Source organism: Apteryx mantelli, chromosome 1 (assembly GCF_036417845.1).
Source record: "Apteryx mantelli isolate bAptMan1 chromosome 1, bAptMan1.hap1, whole genome shotgun sequence".
Lineage (NCBI taxonomy): Eukaryota > Metazoa > Chordata > Aves > Apterygiformes > Apterygidae > Apteryx > Apteryx mantelli.
This window is the reverse complement of record NC_089978.1, coordinates 61,257,942-61,285,129: the sequence shown is the minus strand read 5'-3', so window position 1 is coordinate 61,285,129 and position 27,188 is coordinate 61,257,942. Positions and strand designations below refer to the sequence as shown.

The 27,188-nt window shown below is 40.0% G+C and overlaps 1 protein-coding gene across 1 annotated transcript in view; it reads left to right on the top strand.

The window, feature by feature from the left end:
- The first annotated feature begins 5,367 nt into the window (after positions 1 to 5,367).
- TMTC4 (transmembrane O-mannosyltransferase targeting cadherins 4) overlaps positions 5,368 to 27,188 on the top strand; it is a 52,237-nt gene continuing 30,416 nt past the window's right edge. The window contains 6 exon segments of the mRNA XM_067293677.1: positions 5,368 to 5,448; positions 5,451 to 5,504; positions 7,965 to 8,180; positions 13,665 to 13,780; positions 14,590 to 14,806; positions 18,019 to 18,106. Of these exon segments, the coding sequence (XP_067149778.1) occupies positions 5,368 to 5,448; positions 5,451 to 5,504; positions 7,965 to 8,180; positions 13,665 to 13,780; positions 14,590 to 14,806; positions 18,019 to 18,106 (772 nt within the window).

The following is a 27,188-nucleotide window of genomic DNA, read 5'->3' as shown; positions in this document are numbered from 1 at the left end:
AATTGCTAACATTATGCTGATAAGAAATATTAGAAAATCATTTGATTTTCCTGGTTCTCTGATCATGGTTGCAAATGCTTTTCAAGAGAAGTAATTTCAGATGCTGTTTGGTTTTCCAGTAGATTATCGTTTCCCTGATCTTCTAACATATCACCCAGTACAACTTTGTCTTGTGTACGATAAAGTTGCAATGAATTTAACATTAAGACAGATACAGCAGTCTTTAAAGACTGCCTATAAATATATGTGTGTGTGTGTATACACACTTACAGTCTTAGTTTAATAGCCTTATACATATATATATAAGACTATTAAACCAGAGGGTAAAAATAATGAATTACAAATTGCTTCTGACAGCACAGAGACTCTTGTACAGTCTTTTGATTAGGACAGTACAATTATTTAAATGTAAAACTTGGAGATATTCTTAAATAATATAATGTTAGCACATGCAATCATTCTGACAATGTGGCTCCAATCTTTTCCTCATACAGCTTGAAATAATTATAGGAATGAAATCTGAGTATCTTTGAAAATGATTTTAAGAGTTCCATTTTCCGTTTAAATTTTCTTTTCCATCTTCTGCTTCTTCGTGTCAAGCATTGATAGTTACTTTTATTTCGATGTCTGGCAAAGAGAGGGTGGAGAAAAAAATGTATCAGTTACGTGAAAACTTTGTATTTTCTCTAATATAAAAAAAGATTGGCAGATGCACGGAGTGAAGTAGTTGAGATTTAACTCTGAACTTTTAATGAGTTGGCATCACTACATTGGTACTTTCCCTGAAAGGCTTAGGTTGATTATTGACAAGAGTTGTTTTTTATCAAAGCTAGAGTGTATCTTATACTATTAAAGAATGGCCATGAAGAGTAGTGATGAGGGTTCTTATGGCAAAGTCTTTTTGTTTTATTAATAAAAGTGTTTTGACCTGCTATAACTTTTTCACTGTATACTGACAAGAACACATTTCACAACTTCCTGTATAGCAGAGCTTAACTGGCATTTTTCAGAATTAACTACTATTTTTAAAAAATATTTGTTAGCTACCTATTTGGGGGGGAGGAGAGTGCATGAATAAGTGTACACCTGAACATAATTTAAGACTGTGAGCCACAATCTTTCAAATCCACACTAAATATTATATAGTGATCCACACTAAATATAATAGAGTAGCACCAAGCCTTCAGTGGATCTGCTCATTATCAGCAAGTGAGCAAGGATGTATCTACATCAGCTCTGCTGAGCTGAGGGGTCTCATACTGGAAGCCTGGATGCTTAAGAAAACTGAAGTTATGGGGTCTGTCTATCTGTCAGTCCTCTTCTAATAACTTCTGGCCCATTTTATCCCTATTTATCAAAGTGCAAGGCCCTCAAGCATGCTAAGTTCCTACATGTTTCATAAAAATTGTAATGGTTGTGTGGATTATAGTGACCCTATGGATACTTTCACTGAGGGATCCAGCTATCACGCATTTCCTGCGGAGGCTGGCAGGCCAAGAAGTTTGGGCAGGCCATTCGCCACTGAACACGCTCACAGCTTTGGACAGTCACAGAATAAAATGAATCTTGAACAGGTGGCAAGTCAAAAAGCAAAGTGAGAGATACAGAGGTATCTTATGAAGACGACTTATAGGGTCATGAAGGGAATCGTACTAAAGCAAGAAGGCATAGAAATATGAGAGACAAATCCATGGAAAGCAAGGCTTCATTCATTCCATGGCTCTTGCAATAATCTTTTATAACTTTTGTTTCATTTCTATTTTGTTTTTACAATGTATAGATAATCAAGACTGCAGCTGAAACAGGCATGTGAGTTTGTGCATGTGTACATACATGTATGTGTATATGCGCATATATATATATATATATACATATCTAGAACATGACATACAAAACAAGCTACCTAAGACCTTCTACTAGTTAAAATGTCTTGTAACAGAATAAATACTCGGGACACAAGTTGCCTGCAGAAAGAAACTACTGAACTACTATTAGCAAGCATGTAGCATATTTGCATACATAATGCTTGCTCATGCCTCAACCATGCAACACCATAAGCAGTAGATCACCTCTAATTAAGAGCAATTGTGCCTAATGGCTGCACGCATGTTTACGACAGAAAAATGCAGGATAAGGAGAAGGTTCACCTCTTACAAATATAAGTGTGACAAAATTTGATAATTTTTTTAGATTCTGACACATTTGGTCACCTGCGCCAAGTCAAATATCTAATTAACATAATTACTAATATTTTATTCTCTTGTCTGCAAAGTCACTGCCATGATCGCCAATGCTGATCCTTTGAAATCTGATGTTGTTTGCACACTTATTTCTTAAAAAAGAAAGATTGACCTCTGTGCAAATCTGCAACAGTAGGCTTCTAAATAAAGGATGCAATAGCCACTTAGGTAGACCAATTTAACATGCTGAAAATACAGAGCAAATAGATGCTCACTCCATACATATTCTTTCCCAGAAACTGCAGAATAAGAAAAAAAAAGTGTTGTATTTAGGAACTGTTTTAAATTGAAGTGCTATAATAACCCTCCAAAGAAGCAGACTGGAAATAAATTATGCAACTGTAGCTGACTTAAATCAGATTTCGAGAGAACGAGAGAATGAACTCTCCAGAACAGGTATTTGCTCTGCAGTTCTTCAGATTAATTGAACAGAACAGAAGGTCATTATGACAGATGCTACATTATAGACAGCAAAATAACAAAAATCTAAGAAATATCTTACTTTCAAAACTGAAAATATGGGAAGGAGGGACTTCTGCATACACTGGCTTGATCATAAGGAAATGTTAGTCAGTATTGTTGCATTGGCATAAGTGGAGATGAAGTGATTTATACCATCCGTGAATCTGGCTATGTGGATGTAAATAAATTTGACCAGAACTGATGGTATCAGCAGACTTGCACTGAACAGATGAAATTCCATTCATAAAACATAAATCAAGGATCTATGTGCAGATGTATAAGAAATGTGAGCAGAGGAGCTACTAAGATAAGTATCAGATGTGAATGGGCCATTAGTAGAAATAAATACATCAGCAAATATGATGTCAAATCCTCTGCAGAACAAAAAATAATGTAGAAATGTGAAAGTCAGTGTTACTTAACTAGTGTAAGTTTGGCAATTGCCAGAGTTAGTCCAGTGAGACAAACCTGAGCCTTGATTCACAGAACCTTTTACCTGTGCTTCCATATGCTTAAACTAAGATAAATTCTTAAAGACATGCTTCAGTTTAAGCATGAACTTAAATTCCATTTACTTTAATGGGATTTATAGAAGATAGAAGATTAAATATATGACAAACTGCATTTTCTAAATAAGGATTTTTTTTATAAATTGGTGCCCTTTCTTCTGAGCTGGGGCCCTTCCATTATTAAAGATTTAAAAATGTGTATAAATGTTGTGATTTGAGATGATTGTTGGGTTAGGAAAGACTAGGAAAACAGTTGACAAGAATTTGAAGTGCTAATACAAAGGGAAAAGCTCTTATTTGGGACAGTTTGGGGGGCATAACTTGGAGCAATAAGGAAAAATGGCAGTCATCAACCAGGACTTTCTTATCACGTCTACTGTAGCATGACAAGCCAGTTGTTCATGGGAAGTGAGGTAAATCTTACTGCTTTGGATTTTAGGAGTAGAAAACCTAGAAATCATGCTGTTACAGATTATTTTGCAGTTTATCTTGCATTCAGAAGGCAGTATGACCACAGAGTCATAAAGACCTCTTTCATCTCTATTTTTTATGATTCTAAATTATGATGTGGCACAGATAAGAAGATCACTAATTGTGCCCAACTAAATCACTATGTCAGAGGCACTGGCAGAATGGACAAGGTCATTTTGAAGTCTAAAGCACAATTTACTGATTTGCAGGCAATGGTCTCTGTGTGTTTATTCTACCTCTTGCAACCAAAGGATCAGAAGTTTCTATGAGCTCTGAGTGGTGAACAGAAGTATCATACTTTGTGACATCTGATTGCCAGGTTTCTACCACTTCTGTATGTAGAAGCACATCAGATGCTGTGTGGTAGCTATTGAGCAACCAGAAGTTAAGACTAGCACCTTAAAAGTGAGAGAGTTCCATGTATATTTTACTATAGTAGCCTGAAAATTGTTCTGGTTCAGCTGCTGCCTCACAAGCAGCTGAGCAGTCCATGTAGTAGTGGCAGATATTCCAAGGCAGGTGTAAAGTAGAAAGTTACGGGTGGGAACCACTGGAGCCCTCCCAAAGTAGCATTTCCACTCGAGAGTTAAAGCCTCAGAGGAGCTATCAAATAAATAACCTTGCTAATTTGATACTTGGTAATGCAAATATCTCAAAAGCCCCACTCCAAATTATATGTCTCTGACTGGCTCTCAGCTAGGATTTCTCATCCAATTTCAGCATATTAAGATTTTATTGTTTTTAGGAAAGCTTCTGAAGAACATTTGGTAGCGTATTTCAGTATTTAATCAAATTTTTTTTACTAGAAAAGTGCAATTATGAAACGCATGAATAAAGTACACCTGATAAAGCCTTTTTCTTGCTTCCTTATGGCATTTGTTCCACAGGGAGCACCTGTAATAAGTCTGCAAACTCATGGCAGGATCAGGGTCCCGGTGGACGAGTACAGGAAGAAAGCCAGGCGCCGAGATCAGAACCGTGCCCTGCTAACGTATCCAACTGCTGTAGCTCCAGAGCTCACTCGGAAAGGCAGTCACTAGCAGCGGAGGCAGCAGTGCAAAGCGGCTAGGCTCCCACGTTATCACTCTGGTGGGTTTACAGCATCTTTTTCAGGGGGATTATCACCTCGTGCGATCCCATTACCACAGGAACCGTATCTCTAAGGAAAGAGAGGCGGTGCAGGGCGTGAAAACACGCGTTTCAGACGCCCGGTAAGTTCTGCGGAGGCAGGGAGAGCCCCTCTCGTTGGAAAACCTCCCCTGCGCTCGACGATCCAGCTCACCCGCCGCTAACGGTCGCGGCAACGGTCGCGGCGCGCGCGCCCGGGGGCGCGAGGGCAGGACAAGCCCGGGGGCGCGCTCCAGCTGCCGCCGCGGGGACCCAGGTGAGCGGGGAAAGCAGCCGCCACAAAGGGGCAGCCCGGGCGGAGGGGAGGAGGGAAGGAAGGGGGGCTGCTTTGTGAAGGAGGCACCGCCCCCCTCCCGCCTTTGTGCGAGGCGGAGGGGTGTGGAGTTGGGGGGCGCGACCCCGGCCGGCCCCGCTCCCCCCGGCTGCTGCCGCGACCGAGCTCCTCGCCCCGCTTCCTCGGCCCGGCCTGCCGCGCGTCACAGCCGCCGCCGCCAATGGGCGCACCGAGCTGCCCCGGAGGGGCGGGGTCAAGGAGGGGTGGGGCGGCGGCGGAGCCAATGGGCGCTGAGGATGTTTCGCGGAGCCGAAGCGGCGGCGGCCCCTCCCCCGCCGGCCGCTCCGGCTCGGGGCTCGCCGGACGGGCAGAGTTTCGTACCCGGGTGGGCGATGCCGCTTGGGCGCCTTCTCGTTGCAGGTAACGCCGCGCGGGGCCCTCTTCCCCTCCCTCTCGCGGAGAGGGCGCTTGCCCTTGGCCCGCTCGCCGGCGGGAGCGGCGGCGGAGCTGGCCGGGACGGCGCGGCGGAGCGCGTGCCGCCGTGGGGCAGAGGGACGGGGCGGCGGCGGCGCCGCCGCCGTGGCCGGGACAAAAGGGGAGCCGTGAGGCGGGGCCGGGCCGCCGCGAAACTCCCGCCGGGGCTCCCGCCCCCCCGCGCCCGGCAGCCTTCCGGGCAGCGCCTGCCCCGCGGGGGGCGCCCCGACTGCCCCCTCCTCTCCTCTCCCCTCCCCTCCCCGCGCCGCGCACTAGGGCTGCCCGCAAGTTTGCGGGCTGCGCGGGCGGCGGTTGTGACCGTTGGCGCTCGCCGGCGGGGCGCGCGCGGGAGGGAGGGGGGAGGCTTCCCGCGGCGGGGCCGGGTGCCGGCGGCTGTTTCCTCTTCAAGGTGGGCAACGAGCGGTGGCGCGGGGGGAGCCCGCAGCCCCGGCGTGCGGCGGCCGCTCTCCGCGGGGCTCGTCCCTCGTCGCGGCGGGCTCACGGGGGGGCCGTGGCGAGCCGGGCGCGGTGTCGCGGCGGGGCACGGCCCCCGCGCGTGTGCCGGCAGCGGAGGAGCAAAGCGGGAGCCCGTGTGCCGGCGCGGTGGGGAGGGCTGCGGATGGCTGGGCGCCCATCGCGGAGGTGGCTTCTCCCTTTTGTGCTCGCAGCCCGCTCTTGGGAGGTTAACACCTATGTCCGTGCAAGCGAACCCCCGCGGGCTGGCCTCTTCTTCTGAGCCCTGCAGAAATTAGCTGGCGGTAGATATAAATCGGATAAAGAGAAAAAAAGTACATATGGAGAAACTTTCTGGGCAAGACTGAGTTTTGAGTAGATAAAATATTTCAATTAGGTATTTCTGTAGCCGGCATTGGTGCTGTACCTGAGCGATTACTAGCAATGGGCTTCTCTTTGATTAAAGGTCTTGCTTTCAGTCTTTTTTCTTTAAAAAACCCGAGGGAGAATTACTTTGGGAAAAGGTTTTGCCCTGAAAGGGTTCAGCCCAGTTTGCTCTGCTAAGGAGCTCCATTCTTTGTCAGGTTTATGCGGCTCCGTGTTACTGACTCTCATCTCAATTGTGGAGCACTTCTAAATAGTCCCCAAAGCTAGGAGGGGCACTGGTGTGACAGGGAGTGCAGTCTGTCCATGTGCTTATGTGTGTACAGATTGGAAATGTGCTTATGTGTGTGCAGACTGGGAAAATGCAGAAACTGGAGTTTAGTTTTGCAAACAGAATAGCTGCAAAGCAATTGAGTTAGCAGTTTTGATGGTCAAGTCTGTTCAGGAAGCCAGACTTTTTTTCTAGATTGTGCAAAGACATTACATGTAATATTTCCGAGGGTGCAACAGTTGATATAAAAAGCCAATATATAAAGAAGTTAAGCTTTTGACCTTAGGTCAGCTGGGTGTGCATTTACCTATCATTTGGGGGGTTTGCAGATGCATAGTTCATATTCTATTTTGCTATTACTGTAGTCTTCCACTTGTAACGTACCCTCTCTGCCATTATACCAGCACTTGGGAATAAGACCACTAACAATAGTACTGTGGGAGCACCAGAGAAGCAGGGGCAGAATAGCTGTTCAGGCAGAGGGCTGGATTTGGTGCATGAGAAGACACCTTTCCAAGGGAAAGATGGCTCATGGGTAAACTTTCAGTCTCATTATCTTCCCATTAATATATCACTCAGAGCTGTTGGAGTGTATGGTGTTTTTCATCTACCTGAACAGCTATGCATATAGTAATGAGACTTGGACTATATTGTACTTGCAGTGGGCAGAATGATCCAGTGAACGTGGCTTTGAGTCTTAATTGTATGCTACTTGGTGGCTTATGTTTGAATTGTTGGGATTTAGGGCCTAGTCCTTTAACTGCTACCTGTGTATGTCAACTTTTGATGTTTGTATGAATTCCCCCATATGGGCTATTTGCAAGTCTAGATCATTTAAATCAATTAACAGAGGAGTGTTCAGCTCTTTTTGCTATTGATATTTGTTTTTCACCACCTTATTCCTATAATCAAATTAATGTTTATCATTCTCTTAAGAACTTTATAAATGCTTTACAGTCCCCATAATGCCCTTACTTTTTATACTTGAAATGAATCATAAGAAGCAGAAAAACAATGACTTGCTCAAGGTTTTAGAATTTACCTGTGTTAGAGCTTGAACTTAGAATCTGAGATTTTCTTGGCTTTTACCTCTGTGCTCAGACCATGAGAGACTGTGCCTTTTTTTTTCCAAATTTAAAATAGAAAATTATATTTAGATATATTTTGATAATTATGAAACACACTGAGACCGAATGTTGCGGTGTGTGAAATTTCATTCTCCTGTCCCAACTTCTTCTTCTTCTTCTTCTTCTTGTGTGAAATGCAGGAATAATTGTGCATTTGTATATTTCTTTCAGATTTGCAACCAACGTAATGCTGAAGCTCGCAACTTGGAATGAGCATTTCACAGAATGGCACAAACAGAACCTAATCTGGACCATGACGTATCATGGTTCCTCCTTCCCCCATACTGGGCTAAAATGGTTGTGGGATTAATTTCCCTGCTCTGCTTTGTTAACAGCTATGATGGAGATTTTGTCTTTGATGATTCTGAAGCCATCATCAATAACAAGGTTTGTCCTTTTTTTTTCCCCTTGATTTAAATGGTAGTAGGAAAAAAAAAATAATGACAACAATTAATCATAGTAGGCCCAAAATATTCATCTTAGTGAATAACTTCCTTCTGATATTCCTTTTATTGATTTTTTTTTTTCTCTTATGCTTTTTTAAGTAAGCCTTATTTAAGGTTGACAAACAAGCTTTGCAGCAGTATTCTACAGAAAAGCTAGAAGCATGAGCATGCTTAACAAAATCTTACTCCCAAAGCTATTTGAATAACTTGGGTTCTGATGCATAAACAAAAGAATGAACAAATGAAACAGCTTTTTTTTTTTCCTCAGAATATATCTCCTTTAACTCTTTTGCAAGTGAGAGTCTCTCTTTAACAAGTGTTGATGTCTGGTCAAGGGGAATAGCATCTCATTTTGCCATACCAAATAGACTCTGTCTGCTTGTCATCTAAGAAAGCATTATCTAGGGTTGCAGCGAGTTTGCATGTGATGTTTGGTAACGCTTATTCACAGGGTACCTATACATCAAGACTGCCTCCAGATCTAATTTTATTCTCATTGCTAAGTCAGTGAGAGTATGCAGTAGACTTTCCTAATACCCACTGATGTTAACAGGAGATTTTCCATTATCTCTGCAGAATGACAGATGAATAAGAGAAATGAATAAACTTATTCCAGCTGCAAGATGCATAATGCATCACTAAGTGATTGTAGGGTACAGGGATTCTCCAGCTGTGGTTATACCATAAGAATGTTACTGGAGCAAGGAATGCTTTCTTTACCTTGTGTTCTTTCCCCAGTTAATATTCCTGTGATGATAATAGTTGCTGAAATACAGGCACAGTATTCTCATGCTTTTCGTTTAAAAAAAAAAAAAAAAAAATCAAATACAATGAACAATCCTCAAAATACCTTGAATTTAACAGGTTTTCAAACTATGTGACTTGAAGAACAAAACTCTAGATGAAATTCTTTAAATTTTGACTTTGAGGAGTTGGAGCTGAGTGTCTGCAATTGGTGAGACACTTTCTAGTATCATGTGGCAGTTGGTGAGGCTGTGCTCATGGCTAGATCTTGCTGTTACTCAGCAGCTCTTGCTCTATTCTGGGAAATTCTTGTGAAAGGTTTGGAAAGAGAAGTACAGAGTAAAAAGGAGTAAAAAGAATGACCCTTATGTTGGTTCTGTTTTCCTGAAGCCATGGAAATACAGGGAGAATAATCTACAGAGACTCAGATACCTCTAGAAGATTTTTTTCTTTTTTTTTTTTTTTTGCATTGCACAAAATTTAGAGGCAATTTATCACAATGTGCCATTTAGAATCCCACTGAATTACAGTTTCCTCAGACATATTCATATTATGCTTGTCTAAGTCATCTTACCTTGAGTTATAAATGTATGGGGGGGAAATACATCTGCCAAATTGGAAATAAATCTCAAAGCTGCTAAGAGAATTCTATAAACAAATTTAGAACCTACAGTGATTTTTAAGAACCATTATACTTTAAGTTACACAGCTCCTGGGAATGTCTCATTTTGCAAAGTTTATTTGGAGCATAATGATAACATTTTAATTTTCTGAAAGAGCAAACAAAACTGATGTTTAAACCAAGGCAGGGGTAGGTTTAGCTGTTTTGTTCTCATGTGATTTCCATGCTTTCAGTTTTTATGTGTCAAATATTTCAATTTATGTATGCAACACAACAACCTGTACTGGGACTATAGCTGTTGGCAACTCGGAGAAATTAAATCAATTGCTTAAGTAGATTAATTCATACATATCATATTTGCTGGAAAATCTGTGAGGCTTATTGTATTTTTTGCATCTAAATCTTCTATTATTCCCTAGAAATGGAATGAGATTTTGATGATGGTATCACTTTAACACAGGGGTCAGATAAATATATGGAAATACAAAATCCATACCAAAAATGTGTAGACAATGAGTTTATCAGTTTGTTGGGGAGGGAGAGTATCTAGCAAAGGCAAAGTTTATTAAATAGTGTGCAGTATATTTTATTCCCATTTAATATGAGAGGCAGCAGGTGAAGTAATTTTGTAGATCTACTGAGCATTACTTTCCCTGTATTTTCTTGTGTACCACACTGTGACCCTTTTAACTCACTAGCCCTCCCTCCAGTCTTTCCTTTTTTAATGAAAGATACACTGTTAGTTGGCCCCATGCCTACCATATCGTGCAGCATTCTGTTATTAGATTTTATTGGTGTTTGAGGCTGTTTTCCAGATGCTTCCTTGTCATTTTAAGCAGCATTTTTACTGGTGCTCAACACTGATTTTTGTCTGTCTTTATTTACTAGCTTACCAAGACAAACAATTGGATTAGTAGGAACTTCAGACACAAGGCGTCTTTTCCATAAGCCATTATGTAGAAAAACTGACCTTTTTTCAAGTATTGAACCCTGCTGTGTGTAAGTTGCTGCTAATCAAATATTTAGAGATTCTTTGGTATCTACATTCAGTGCTGATAGAGAAAATCATGCATAACTTTTAAATAGCTGTGGCTCTTGGAGCAAACCATTTCCCTTTTGGGGTAGGTCCATAGAGGGGGAAAACTCATATCACAGAATCACAGAATGGTTGAGGTTGGAAGGGACCTCTGGAGATCATCTAGTCCAACCCCCCTGCTCAAGCAGGGTCACCTAGAGCATGTTGCACAGGATCGTGTCCAGGCGGGTTTTGAATATCTCCAGAGAAGGAGACTCCACAGCCTCTCTGGGCAACCTGTGCCAGTGCTCTGTCACCCTCACAGTGAAAAAGTTTTTCCTCATGTTCAGATGGAAGTAAACGTCTCTCACAAAACTTAAAGACACATGAACAAGTCCGCTGCTTCTGGGCTCTGAAGATTTCTAGGTCATAAGGAAGTATAATCTGATCACTAAATAATCCTGGGTATTCAACTTTTCCTGCATTCTTCCTATTGAAGATTAAAAAAAAGACTGATTCTGGAGGAGAGGAAAACCTAGGCTTGTATAACCCAAATATATTTCCCATCTCAGGTTATTGAAGACAATTTGTGACATAGAAGCCATAGGTTTAAAATTGTAGTAGTTCCTTTCTCTTTATTTAAAACAAACAAAGTCTCTTTCATAGTCCATTTATCTGTCAAACATGCATAAGGAACAGTGGCCATTGGTTGGAATAACAGCCACAACACCCACTAGCACAGACATGCACACACACCCTGCAGAGTGCAAAGACTTCCTTATATGTTGGTGTGCAACCCAGTCCCAACTTGTCCTGGAAAAGCAGGCCATGTTACTTGATTTGGTGGGCTGCTGTTTAGGTGCTCTCCTGTTCTGATCATCAGGTTGTCCTTTAGGGTTTGTGCATACCAGTGAGGAATGGAATTGGAATTTAGGTGCCTAAGGCCAAAACTGTAGTCTTGGGAGGGAAAAACAATTCTTAGCTATCACTTGACAGAAGAAACATCTGTGCTCTGTATGTGTGTCTCACTTTTGACCTTGAGAGAGCACAGAAGCTTTGCACCTCACTATTTCTTAAGCCGAAATAGGATCCTCTGTGAAGCTTGGTCTATTAAGATTTTCCCCAAGAATGCCTAATCCACATCTGTAGTATAGGACTTCTCAAAGACAACAGTGTTAACTCTGCTTTCTTTTCAGCACAGTGACACAGCTTTTGCAGGAATAGCAGAGATCCTTCAGGAACACAGCCTCTGTGGGAGGCTTACTCTAGCTTTGTGTCAAGTTTGGTGGTTAGAAATGGAAGAAACAGTCTTCAATAGCTCACATGCTGTGAGTGATTGAACCACCAAGCCATTGTATAGAAAGGGAAGGTACTACTTCCATCATGACAGAGATGCAACTTATACAAGTGTTTAAGTAATGGCAGCAAAGTTAGTACATTTGTCCCTATGTATTGATTAGCAGCCTGGTAGAGAGTACTTCACTTCATTTGACAGTGTGTGCTAGGATTTGTAGCCTGCTTCCCTTTCCTAATTGTTTTTGAGCCCATTATCTAATACTGGCCAAATTTGACCAAACGATAGAAATAAATCATTTTCCGCAGTTATGGATTTTTGGCTGAATGAAGGATGGAATGTGTAGAGAAAGAAGCAAAAACTCAGTTATTTTTAATTGCAGTTTAGCAGCAGCCAGCCAGCATTTGTGCATGGCCCAGACATTTGCCTGTACCTTGGGACTAGCAACAGTACGAGTCTCTCTTCTTGCTAGCAGGCCATAGGAAGGGCTCAAGATATTGTAGAGTGAAGTGAGATGATAGCAGCATTTGAGAGGAACTGGAGTTGGTGAATAGAGAGTGTTATAATATGGGAACTTGTAAAGATATGAGAAGAAGACATAGGAGGCCAGGCTTTGTTAGCCCCTTCATGGGTTTAGCAGTTTGTTTGTCTGCTCACTTTTGTTTGGATTGGCTGGCTGGTGTGTTTTGGTTTGTTGGCCCTTTTTAACTATTGGGGGGGGTGGCATAGAGTAACTTGTGTTTGTATGTGTAATACTAGCACTTGTATGGAAGTTATTCATTTGCTAGTATGGTTTTGCTCTTAGGTTTTGTCTTACCTTTAAGGTACTTGGTACTTATTAGAATTTGCTGCAGGGAACAGGAAGACAGGAGGGTAAGGAGAAGATGAATAGGTTAGAATGAGCTTCCCTGCTTGTCATCATAGAAAACTGAGGAGAATGATACCAAAGTCAATTTCCTTAGAAAGGTGGCTTCCTCGCTTTTTTTCTCTTCAAAGTGCATGTTTTCCATTCAATAGTCTAGGTTATTTGGATTGTTTCCCTATCAACATGGCTTTAAGATAAAAGAATAGCATGGACTGTTCCTTTGTGGTGTTTTGTTATAGTGCTCTGCCCCAAATTGGCATATAACTAATTTATTTTCTAACTTTTGCTATTAATCTGCTTCAGAGCAGCGTGCTGAGGAATTTGCATCTTGGTTTCATGTATTAACAACAACAAAAAGACCTATTTGAATAGTGTCCTGTGCAAAGAAAGAAAGGCATAGCAGGCTTAAAAAGAGCTAATTGTTGGCTTCTATCTTTAGTTTTTGTTGTAGATCTTTCTTGGTTTCATTAGTAGTTGTGCTACTGACACTAGTAGAAAAATAGCTGTTTGCAACAGCTTGTGCTTGGCCTCTTTCCCAAGATAACTTAGACCTAAAATCAAAGATATTTTACAAAAAAAATTTTTTGTGTGTTTTATAGCTCAGCTTTTGGAGCAGATTTTCAACTGATGTAGACCACCTTAGTTCTAGTACATTTCATGTAGCCTGTTTACAGAATCCAGGTGCCTTGGCCTTCATGATGACAGGCATCCAAGACATGACCTTATTCCAAACTTGAGTACCTTGTCAGATGTCAGTAATGAGCCAACAAGACACTTGGTATATCCATATTGGAATGAGCTAGTATTAGAACTCATTTGTGTTTTAGCTGCTTTGAATCAAACAGAAATGGTAAGAGCCTGGTGTTTAATGATGTTTTATTTCAGGACCTCAGGGCGGAAACCCCACTTGGTGACCTGTGGCATCATGACTTTTGGGGTAGCAAACTCAGCAGCAATACCAGTCATAAGTCATATCGACCACTTACTGTCCTAACTTTCAGGTGAGACTTGCCTTTTTTCTCTAGCTCTGAAATGTTTTGACACATATTGGTTTGATTATACAGAGGAGACAGTAGAAAAGGTGAGGGGGCAAAGGAGTTACAGCGGAGTTGGATGTCTTTCTTGAATTTGGTTGTCATGTTTGCTATCTTAATCTTGACTTGAATTTTTTTCAATTGTTTCTTTCTCAAAATATACATTATTTTGACATTCTCTATTTTATGATACCCTTCAGAGGCTGCCCTCTTAGTTCTCATATGCCTTGTTGCTAGGGGCGATATAGTTCAGGATGTAGGGCACATCACCAAGGAACTAGGAGGTGTATGTTCCCTCTGCTTAGCCGAGCTGCCATTTGTGCTGCTATTGTAGTTTTTGTTCTTTGCTTTCCTACTGACCTGTGGAATGATTTTTGACAAACTGCATCCATCTGCTGTGGCCTTTTTTGACTAGGCCACTGGATAGTCTTTCCACCCTTCGCCCTTGATATTTTGTCTTCAGGAGAGTGACTGTGTCTGAGAGTCCTAGTGAGAGAGATGTTTGCCTGCATATCTGACTTGCATTTTATTTGCTGGTTTTCTCAAATAACTACAGGTTTATGAGGAGCCCTTCTGTAGATGCCTAGCTCCTGTGTTTTGTGCAAGGACTTGGGCAAGCCATAGACCACCTAGGAACTGGACACAGCAATGCAAAAAACCTTTGATTCTTTTTTATTTTTTGTATAAATATAATTTTGCTATGGAGTTGTTCAGTTTCTTTGTCTCTTTCTAACATTCATGTGATTCCTAACCTTAATGTTTTTGTTTCTATACAGAATTAATTACCTTTTTGCTGGAGGCTTCTACCCAGTTGGTTTTCATGTCATCAATATAATACTGCATTGTACTATCTCGGTGTTGATGGTTGATGTGTTCTCAATATTATTGGGTGGGCTGCAATTCAGTAACAAAGGAAGAAGGCTAAACCTGACTCCAAAGACATCTCTTCTAGCTGCTTTGCTGTTTGCTGTACATCCAGTGCACACTGAATGCGTAAGTACCTAAAACTTAACTCCAACAATTAAGTCTTAGATGTTCTTTACCAGCTTGACTACTTAGTTCTGTCATAGTTTCACACACTACACTTTGCTTATATATATTCTTAAAGCTTCTCTTGGCACATGGCTTGTGAGAACAATCCAATATTATGGTTAGCACTTCCAGACTTTTATAATTCCACAGGGCTGGACGTTATTAAGGAAGATAAATTAATCATTTAAGTACAATAACTAAAGAAGGATAGCCTTAAACTACAGAGAGTTTCCCTAACTACTGGATTAAGAATTCATTACTAGTACACTAGCTCATGAGCAGCCAAGGAGAGTGGAAGATAAACAGTGCAAAATGCTTAACTACCTTACATTCTCATTTGCTTTATATAAAACAGGGAGTTACAAAATTGGAAGAAGGACATTATAAGAACTTTGTATGTGACTGTACTAGAATACCGTGTGCAGTTTTAAATCCATGCCACAAAGAGGATGCTTTAAAAAGTGGAGAGGATTCAGAAAAGCCGTGAAAATGATTAAAGTATTGGAAATCGTCCTGTAATTGATGCTAAAGAGGTGACAGAAAGCTCTGCCTTGCAGCTAACTGGGAGCCTTCTATCTATTGGGAGTATAGAGGTGGCACAGAGTTCTGTATTAGCAATTTCTGAGGTTTGGCCTCATCTTTTTAGGCTAAAGCATTCTGCTGAATATTTTCTAGTGTTTGCTTGCCAGCAGATTACCTTCTATGTGAGCACACCTGCTTGTGCTAAAGTCAGAGACGCCCTTGGTATTTGTTCCCCAAGACCAGTTTCAGATGTCAAAGTGAAGTAAAACAAGTCTCCAGTGCTTCTGATGTTCTGAAATGTAAAGTGAAATCTCACTTGATCCTTAACTGCAGATTTGCTATTGACTTCCTTATTAATACACACAATTTTATTCCTATTTTTGTTTGACTCTAAAAATATATTCAAATCAGCAGGCAAATGTTATTAAGATGTCATGTCATGTCACATTTGAAGTGATGTGGTCCATTGCATATGTGAGATTTGAAGATTTGCATACACTTTGAGAAAACTTTGGAAGAAGAGGAAAAAAGGAACATGCTGCATACATACCATGTCTCCTGTAAGATCCAAGAGTGGACAGAATCTCCTGATCAGTTACACAGTGAATGATAAATTTTTTGCATAGTAACAGTCATGATACTGCTATGGTTCTAGCATGAATGTATGTCAGGCAGCATCTCCTCAGATAGCATTTCTCAAGATTTTAAAGCTGCGAGTTTTAAGTATTATGACAACCTGGTTTTGAAATGAGATGACATATTTTGACATAGAATTGTGAAGAATCTCTCCATTTGCTGCTTTGGTTTTTGTATATATTTGGATTTTGTGTTGTATGTACAACACAAAATACTGTCATGTAAACAAGATGTTAAAGTTTAGTGTTTTCAGTACCTATGTAATAAAAATATCTGTCATTATGATTTTTACAGATAAAAGTAAACACTGCTGTGGCACAGTTCTCTCTTGAGAAAATACTTAATATTTGTAACAAATCTTTGAAACATGGACATGAGAATATGCCTGATGTTAATTTAAAAATGTATTTTTCAATTTACCTTGTTATCAGGAACTATGGGCCAGATCCTGCATCTAAGATATGAACATTGTACTGTTGGGGTCATCTGAGACCATGTGTGGTGTTAGCCCCTTAATCTCTTTGTTGTAACAAGTTGGCACTTATTTTCAAAATTGTCTCAGCTCACCTTTATTTTTCTCTCATTAGTTGAGAGCAGTTCCTGAAGCAGAATGGCACTTCATTATTTTCACCTTTCAAAGCACTTCACAGCTATTGAGTTAATCCTCATAATTCCCCTGTGAGATAGAAAAAGAAGCAGAGAAGTTAAGTGCATGGCTTTGGATAAGTCAAGATTTTTTTCTGAACTGAATATAGGAATCTAACAGTTTCTCTTTTTATGGTGCTCTGCTGAAGGTGAGGGTAAGGTGGGAGAGAAAGAGTCTCCTCAGTGGATTCAGTCCTACCCTCATGCCTCTACACTTCTGTTTCCCTCTGATGTTCTTTAAAAATAGCTGTTCCATCATATTGGACTGACACAAAGTATTTTACTTTTCCTAAGGGAGGATTAGTAGGTACCTTTAAACCAAATGGTGATAAAATTCTTCTTTCTACTTTCCCCTCTCTATTCCACTCTCAGAATGGGACAACTGGAACCAAAGTATCTGCTTTTGTCCCTGAACCATCACTTCAAAGTAGGTCAGAAAACGGTAGCTGTCCTGCCCCACATCAGAAAGGCCTATGTGGACATCTTCTCCAGGAAACATGGGACTTAGCATTCTAGGGACTACAGCTAGACTGAAAACATAGGAGTGCTTCCAAGCTTGTTGGTCTGGATGTATGCTCTAGTGAGGTCCCAACATCTGCACTTATACAAAACCCTGCTGCTCCCATGTGTCACGATTTCCACAGAAAATCCATAGTGCATCCTAACATTTGTGTAACTGGGGAATGAAGTTCCAAGAATGTGTTGAGGTGTATCCCAGCAGGTAACTGTGAATACAGTTTAAGGGCTTGAGCCAAAGCTTGTTGATGGCCCGGAGAATACTTGATCTAAACAGTTTGGCACAGATCTAGAGTAGAGAGACTCCTAAATGAGCTTCTTTCTTCTCTCCAGCATTAGTTCTACTTCTGATACAAGGTGCAATTGGAGATATCTCTTATGCAATCAATTAATATTACCCCAAAAACATACTAGAGGGGGGAGATTTTTGTGATTCTGCAGCATGGAAACTATTTGTTCATTTTACGTATTTAGACTGCAGTTTGAAGGCTGTCTCGTCTTCTGAAAGCGGACAGCCTTGATTTGTATTTTAACAGAGTTGCAGATTTTGTAGAGGTTATGGGTGTTTGATAAGAGTTCTGCTGAAAGGCAGCCTTAATCCAAAAATCTGGTGAAGTGGGACAGTTTACATTTTCTTCAATGGAGTCCATGTTTTTGCTTCCTAAAATAGCAGATTTTCATCAATTAAAGCCAAATCATTACTATTCAGAAAGCTGGATGTCACTAAACCAGTAAACCAGGTTCTAAAAAGAAAAAAAATGATAGTTATGTTTTTACATTTCACTTTATATGTGTGTGCATATTTTATCTCAGGTTTTCTAATAATAAATTCTTATTTTTTTGTTGTTTTTAAGGTTGCGGGGATTGTTGGCAGAGCAGACTTGCTGTGTGCCCTGTTCTTTTTGTTGTCATTCCTTGGCTACTGTAAAGCATTTAGAGAACGTAAGCATTTTGTTTGTTCCTTTAATTTTACATTGTATGTATTATCTGTATTCATACATTTCAGTGAAGTATAGTAAGCAAAAATGTCAGCTTCATGTGAATTGTATCTACTAATGTTTATACTCTCAGAACATATAAAAAAAATCTACTTTAGCAAGTATGTATTATAAGAAGAGTTGGAAGGTGATGCTGTCCCTAATTCCTGTTGTATGCTAAGAATGCATTTTAAGAAAAATATTTTATAGCAAGGTTGTTTGTTAAATAGTTTATTGTTTATTAGAATAAAGAAATGTTTCAATAATTATCTATTTTAGAAATAAATCAAGCCTGTAAATATATATTCTTAAATATTTTGGTATACTTCATGCCATTAAGTTGGAGTGACTTAAATGGGAACAAATTTTAGAAACCTTACTGGTGTTTTTAGTAAATAGCCAAGACTTATTCATATGCTCTAAATTCCTTGCAAATGCTGGCATATACATGTTAAATATAGTGTCACTCATAGAGTTTTTATGAGACAACTGTATTACTTTACCATGAACAATTCCTTCCTATTTTTTTTTCGAGTGAGCTCTCAGATCTGTTGTATTATCTGATCTGAATGCAAGTTGGTAGTTCAAATATTGTTGTGGAGACATTATCCTGGGACTCTATTAAACAAACACACATGAATACATCAGTTCATGATTATGAAAAATTATACAGAACGTACAATCTGGCAACTAGATGCGCCCACAGCAGGAAATTTAGGAATCGTCTGGTGAACCTGTGAAGAGCTGTGCTGTGAAGAGCTTGTGTAATATCAGTTCAATAGGCATGGCCTCTAATGTTTAACCACAGTTGGCAGTGCATTACAGAGATACCTGAGCTGGCTTTAAATGATCTAACTTAGCAACATAGTCATGACACAAAGCCTAGTGTAGACTGAAGGGTAAGTTGGTCCACAGTGAGCTCTGAGATGCTGTGGCTTGTTCCTGCCAACTGAGTTTAGACTGTATAGGACTGTTCTGCATATCTCTATACTTGATACCATAAGTTTAACTTAATCTTGGCTACTTTAAATTATATTTGTGGTGATTCCTATTCACTTCCATTTTCCATTTCATTTCTATCAGCTGAACCAATAATTTCTTGATTAAATTAGGCCTCAAGTTCTTGCTTGCTCATTTATTCTTTTCTCGCTGTGCTAGGTGTGATTGTGCTCTGGATGTTTCTTTTATGAGTGCCAGAGTAAATTAGACAAATCAAAATATTGCTTTTGCGCCTTCCAGTTTGTTGATACAGGTCGACCTGTATGGAAGGGGTAATAATCTTTGCTTGAAGAACTTAAGAGCTAAGTTCTTAGTATGACCATTAGAGTCTTTAAAATAGGAGCAAATATAATTATTTTGTTGTGAAAGATACTGCAGAAATGATTGAGAATGTCATGTACACTCTGATAATGCGTATTCTGATTACTTTTACAACTTGTGAAGGCCAGTCTGGCTACTTTTAGAAGTCAGTGTGATTTTAATAGTAATTTTGTACTGAAATTCTGATCATTGATCCAGAAAAAGGAATGCTGTGAAGACAAGATACTATGCAGTGCTTAGTATTTTTTTTTGGACATTACCTAATAACAGTGACATAGCTGTGTCTCTTAAGCAGATTTGCCAAGGAAGACTGCAATCTGCCAGTATAATTGTGCTTTTTGTCTTTCAGATCAGTTCTCTCAAAGTTTACCTTCATCACCTGCTTTTCCCTCAGCCACTTCTGAAAGAAATCTAGGCTTTCTTTGTACTGAAGAATTTTTATTTTATACTTATGTCTTTCTTAAGTTTCCTCATTTGGGGTGCTTTGGTGACAATTTTAGGTTCTTAAAGATCTTATCTGAGATCTCTTAAGTGAGAGAATGAAAAAATTATGTCACCCAGCACTGTGAAAAGCACTAGTAAGGTCTTTAGCAGATCTTGTGTAGAGCCTGATTGGGAGGAGCCCAACCTGCAGAGCCTGTCTTCCTTCTGAGCTTTACATGGTTTGCTACAGGCTGCTAAGCAATGTGTCATGCAGTGGGCATTTCAATGTCAAGTTTTCAGGTCAGAATGGTTCTGATCTGAAAACTGGCTTTGAAATGCCTGGGCAGATTCACTGCTCATTCTAGATGTGTCTTGCTGTGGAACTCATTAATTTGTAAGTAGGAAGGTGAATCAGATTGTCTCCACCACCAGTGTTCCTACAAACTTGATCTCCAGCCTGAGGAGCCAGCTGGGTTTTACCTCTTATTTATTATGTGTATGGGTATGCTCAGGCATTATTTACTGAAACTTCAGGAGGTTTCCCTACTGTCTGACCGTAAGCATTTAACTTGAGCATGTAGGTTAAAATCCTTATCTTCCTGCTCTTCTTATGTAGTCACTGGAAAGTCAGGCTCCTGTTGGTGGCCAGAAAGAGGAGTAGCCAGTCTTAGGCACTTGCAATCACCCTCTAGAGGTACCTGACTCTTAGCTGCATGGAAACTTAGGAAGACTAGGCTTGTAACTTGGAGTGCGTTTCCATTGTCACTTCAGTCAGGCAAAAGTGCAGGCAGCTGCTAAAATGAAGCAATCTAGCCTTGTTGTATCATAGGTCATAAAATAATTCAGTTTGGAAGGAACCTCTAAAGGCCATCTCTAGTCCAGCAGTTCAAAGCAGGGCTAACTTCATAGCAGGTTGCTCAGGGCCTTAGCCAGATGAGTTGTGAAAATCTGCAAGGATGGCCATTCCACAGCCTCACAAGTCAACCTGTTCGAGTGCTTAACTGCCCTCCTGGAAAGAAATCTTTCTTCTTTATATCCAGTTGGAGCTTCCTTTGCTGGACCTTGTGATTGCTGCTTCCTGTCCTTTCTCTGGGCACCTCTGAGAAGTCTGTCTCTGTCATCCCTATAATGCCCCTTTAATTAAAGACTGCAGTTGGGTCCCCCTCAGCCTTCTTTTCTTCAAGCAAAAAAAGTCCAGGTTCCTCTGCTTCTGCTCATATTTTGTGTGCTTCAGCCTCCTAACCATCTCCGTGGCTCTTCCTTGAACTTCCCTTACTCTCTTGTATTGGATGTAACACTGGACTCAGTACTGCTGATGGGGCCTCATGAGTGCTGAGCGGAGAATAGCCATTTCCCCTAATCTGCTGGGTATGCTGTAGCTAGTACAGCCCAGCATACATTTAATCTCCTTCATTACTGCAAAAGGCACCCTGCTAGCTCATATTGAATTTGTTGTCCACTAAGAACTCCAGATCCTTTTCTGCAGGAGCTGCTGCCTAGGCAGTCCCCAGCCTGGACTGATGCATGGTGCTTTCTGAATTTCATGAGGTTTTTGTCAGCCCATTCCTCCAGCTCGTCCAGGTCCCTCCAAATGGCAGTCCTATTCTCCAGTGTAACCATATATCCTTCAGCTGTACCCCCTCCCATCACCAGTTTTTGTTCCACCCTCCTGATCTCTTTTCTCTTCCCCCTGCCCCCCAGCAGGAGAGGGGTTAGTCCAACTCACCGGGTAGCTGTTATGAACATTAGTGTCTGTATAGGAAAGGCTGTAGGAACAAGTAGCTAGATATGCAGAGATAGCTGTAGACTATGACTTTTCAGTGGTTTGGTTAGAATGAAGCAAATATGAAGCTCTATTATTGGATACTTCCATTTTGGCGGTCTAAATATCCCTCTTCTGTGAACATTTCTTCTAGCCATAAAAAAAATAGGATAGATAAGGAATAAAGACCTTTTTATCTGAGTTTAACTAACTGTGACTCTGTGTGGATTGTGAGAGTTGAAGACAGTAAAAACCATCTTAGTCACTAACAAAAGCTGATCTGTCTCTGAATGTTGATAAAGAACAGGCATTTTTAAAATATGCACATGTAATTTTAAGAATAGACTTAAACAATGTCTCCTAAGAAGTTAAAAAGGAAAAAAATATCCTTTCCTCTCTCAGAATTAAAAATGGTTTTCTTCCTCTGGCAAAGTCATGGTTATCTGTGAGATTCAGAAACCCTGTAAAATGGCCAGTGTACATTGCCAGTTCTAGTCCAAGTTAACAGTTGGCATTGCATCACTTTGTGGAATAGTTTTTGTTAGTAAGAGGGAGGGGGAAAAAACAACCCAAAAAACCCTCTGTGCATTCCATTGTGGCAGGTTTATGTTTCTACTCATATACAGCTTCTTTATGATGATCCCACAGAAGAGCGTTTTCTGTCAGTTTGTTCCAATGTCCTATTTCTTTTTGTCCTGCTAGACTTTTATATATGAAAGGCAAGCCTGACCCTAAAACCTAGGGCAACTGCATGTGCCCTTGTTTCTGGATTTGGCTGTCACGTGATTACCACATGGTGGTTAGCTGGTCTTTTACAAGACTAGCAGGAGGAGAAGAACTACCAAAGGTGGAATTTCATTTTGATTATTATTAAATGATGCACGGCGGCAAGGGTCTTTTGGTGTACCTAAATGGTAGCACAACACTAATTCCCTTATGATTTATGAACTGTTCTTGTATTGTCTTTCGAATACAAGTACCAAAATGTGTTTGATGCTAATTTGCATTTAATATGAGCTTTGAGCTTCAGGGTAGAACATTAAGAAGCCTGAATTCATGCTACTAATGTGGTTGTGTCCTCAGTCATACATACACATGTATGCTGTCTCTGGCAGCATCCCAGCACTAATATCAGACAGATAGATTGTCTAAGTCTTTCATAAAAGAACCTGACCTTGGTTTGGTTTGGTTTGTTTTTTTGTGAGGCAGTTTGAGATTCATGTACAGCTGAGTTCCAGAAATCTATTTGTGTTTCACTAGTATAGACATAGTTGTTGAACTGTTTCTCTTCTCTAATGGAGACAAAAGTCTCATGAGGACAATTGTTAGTGTTTGTTTTCACCTGCTGTCTCAGTGAATGAATGTAAGATTTTTTTCGGTTTGGGAGTGAGAACTCATAAAATGTCTGAGGACAATTTGGAAGTACTGTGGAGAAGTGTGCGTAATACTGAAAATAATCAGGAGATAAGAAAAGTAGAAGTTGTCAGACTGGAAAACTTCCAAAGGAAAATGTATTTTGTAAAGTTTGGTGTATACTGTAGCTTGCTTGTCTGATCTGTTTTATTTGTGGCTTTGAATTTTTGGGTAGACAGTCTGTTTTAGCTGGAATCTGTAGCATTACATTTTTTAAAAAGTATTAGCATTTAACACAGTATATGGGCTATAATTATGTCTTATTCTAGTTCTAAAGTTGTTACATTTTCTTCAATATATGGATTTTGATGTTACCAGAACTCTTTCATAGGATAACATTTATATTTGCAAGTGACTAATCTGTTGTTCTCATTCTGTCCTGCTGTTTTAAAACACATCTGTGGGGACAAATCCACCTCATGGGCTTTGGTGACAGCAAGAACTGACAAGAGTTTAGGTATGTTCTGAAGGGAATTGCAGATTATTAACTTTGTTGAATTTTAATGCAGCATCTCTGGGAATTAACAAGAAGTTTTAAATCTGTTGCAGTGTTCATTTTCCCTTCCTTTATCTTCAGCCGTGACAGTGATTCAGTTGCATTTGTTTGCCATCTGCATTGGTTATTTTTGAGTGATGTAAAAGGATGAGTTCATGAAATTTGTTTCATTTGAATAATACTTGGCCTAGATATTAAACAGGGCATCAACTGTTTGCTTATATGCTATGACTCCTAAAAGTGGCTTCATTCTGGTTGTGTGTTTCTGTTTTGTTCTGTTCTGTGTAGTCTCTGGTTAATCATCTGCTAGTTCACTGCTAATATAGTAAAACGTGCAAAGTAGACTGTAGCAACAGGTTTTTGTGGATATATTATGGAGGTTTTTCTTTAATTTGGAAATGCTAAAGTTGCCTTTGTGAAGGAGATCACTGTGAAGATAAACAGAATTAGTTAGCTATTTTGCAATTGATCGAGGGGTATTTATTATTGTTAAACATGTGGGCCTTGATTTTCAGCTGTGCGCTCTACTGTTCATGATTCCACACATTGGGTGGGAGGACTTGTATGTGGAAAATATGATCATTTTATTATTTTAATGGGCAGAGGAGAAGCCATGTTTGTAGAATTAATGCTCAATTTTGCTCCTCCAACATGGTGTTGTAGATTATTCCTCTATGGTAGCCTATATATATGAGTTTGAGGTGCTTGGAGATGTTTAGGGATGGCATTTGCTATTGTAGTTTTAATATTAAGTTAAATGCTGAGTTGAACCGCAACAGTATGTGCATTCAGAGAGTTGGAGACCCACAAGGAGATCTCAGGCTTAAGTAAATTCTGACTTGGTTCTTATGTCATCTTTAAGAGTAAATTAAACAACTCTTCCCTCTCTGCTTAGCAATGCACAAGCAGGGAGATCTTAGAGCGTGGTCAGATGAATATTTGTGGTAGTTTTGCTGAAAGATACCATCCCTGCAGGCAAGACTATCAGCGGAGTATATGAATGTTTGTAGTCTATTTCAGTGAAAAATAAAACTTTTCTGCAGGAGTTCAATGTAACTTCTTTTGCTTTGCCTTTCAAAGGAGTAGGTGCTTTCACAGTACTGATTATCGTGTTTCACCTGAAGATGGTGACTTCTTAAACTGCTCCAAGCTGTCACCTGCCTAAGCCCCGAGTTGTGCAACTGATCCATTGGTCCGTAATGGGGTGTCAGAATGTCTTTGAGGGAGGAAATGCTGAATGCCAGATGTCAGAACTGGTAATTATTGTTTGGTTTTTTGTTTTTTGTTTTTTGCTATTGTTAATTTGACTTTAAAGTAAGCATGGTACTCTAAGCATGTAGTACTTTTCTTCCTATCTGGAGCTTCTGAGGAATCTCTTTTCATTAACTTGTGGGTTTAGGATACTGCATAATAAGGTGTCTCAAAAGAAATAGGATTAGCATTTAGGAAGGCAGAAGTGGGGTGTATCATCGCAGTGTGCTTCTCATAACTTTAGAATTAATCAATTCCATACTGTAGAGCACTTTGTGTATGCAGAATTGCTCAGGAACGTTGATATTTAAGTCCAGCAGTCTGAATGGAGGAGCCCTCTATCATAGCTTCTTAATGGCTCGTACAGGTATTTCATTGAACCCCCTCAACTTTCAGGCTTAATGTACACCTAAGTAGGAGTCATTTGAGTACCCTTTTTATGTTAGTATAGAAGCACTATATTTTTCTAGCTTAAAAAAAAAGTGGTGAATACTCTGTTTCTTTGGCAAGCTTATCATCTTGTCCATCTGTTAAGGTGGCACAATGCCCACTCACAATATGGTGTACCAGTTTCAACTAGGCACAGGTGCCAACCAAAGATTGGTTTCATTTTCTGACAGAAGATTTTTCTGGTGGAAAGCAGCACAGTGTTAGATGAATGTGCTTCATTAGACTGATTACTTCAGTTGGCATGTGTGCATCTTAAAATAATTAGTGCTTATGCAGTGCTTTACATTTTCAAAGCACTGTTAAAAATTGATGGATAGCACTGCTGAATGCCAGTCCTCTGTATTAATTTTTCCAGCCTAGTTTACTACTGAGTCTTCTGTAGTGTGAGTAGAGGGGGTATTTTTGCATGTTGACCCAGGAACAAGCAAAAGATAATATGTTTCTTAATTGAAATTTTCTCTCCTTGAAGTTTAATCACAAACTGATGAAATTTCATAATATTACAGTTCATACTGTAAGATGGTATTGACCTTTTGAGACTACAACAGGAAATAAAGAGACTGTGATTTTGGTTTTAGGGGGAAAATCTTGATATTTATTTGTCTTTTCCTGCTGGATACTTTCACCATCTTTGAGAGCTTGGCTTCAGCTCTCATGCTGAGACAGTCCTGGCATCTAAGACTTTGGATGTTCACAAGAAGACAAATTTGTTTCTGTACAGCTTTGAATTTATGCCTGTTGAATGGTGTTCTATTACCAGTTTTTTCCCTAGACATTTCTCCAGTTTGTCAATGAAATTCTGATCCTGTCCTATGTTTTCTGACCATCCTAGCTTGGCAGCACTTCTGAACTTAATCAGCATATTCCTTATTCCATCATCCCTATTCTTTAAAATATCTAATAGAGCTAGATGCCTGGAATGTACCTTTCCTTTTTTCACAGTGAACTAGACTATTACTGTAGTTTTCCAACTGATATTCATATCCATTCTATAATAATTTCATCCAGCCCCTATTTTCCTGGCTTATTTCACACTGTCTCCAGTGACATTCCCATGCCTTCCTGAAGTTAAGGTATATGATATTTATAGGTTTGCTTCTATCCAGAAGGCCCTTTATACTTGGTTTGATGTGAATGGCTAATATAAGTCTTTGGCAAACAATTAATCATCATCTTTTATCTTCTAGAGATTCACCTAGAAACTATTTTGTCCAAGTGCTTTCCTAGGTAGTTTAGACCAGTCAGCTTAGCTGTGGTTCCTTAGCTCTTCCTTTCCTATCTTTCCCCTTTAAAAGTAGGCATTACTTTTGATTTCTTCCATTACTATTTGACTTATTCTGCAATCTCAGATGTTTTCCCTGATTTCTTAAAGGTAACACCTGAGGTTACTCTGGGGTGTATAGAACATGTTGAAGTAAATTTAATCAACTGCTGTAATTTAAAACAGTTTAACTTCTCTATAAATTATATGTCTGTAGTTCACTATTTTGCTTTTGTTCTTGCTCCCTTCCTGCTGCTGTTGTGTTAGCCATTTGATCGCAACTGACCTCTTTGTGAAAATTGAAGCAAAAAGGCACAAAACACTTCTGTTTTCTTGGCATTGTCCATTCTCTTTCTCACTGAGTACTGGAATAGCTCCTTCCTGGCTGTTCTTCTTGTTACTAAAATATCTGTGGAATTGGGTTTTTCTTGTTCTTTACATACATCACTGAATGTTTCTTATTTCATGATATGACCTTTCTGAATTTGTTTCTGTATATGTGTGCTGTTCTTATACTTGTCCTTGGTAATTTCACCTGGTTTCTTTTTTCCTATTACTTCTTAAGTTTCAAGTCATCGAAGCATTTGTTAATCACCCAGGTTGGTCTCTTACTGTACTCCTTGCCTTCCACCACATTCAGATAGTTCATTTTGTGCACCAAATACTGCTTC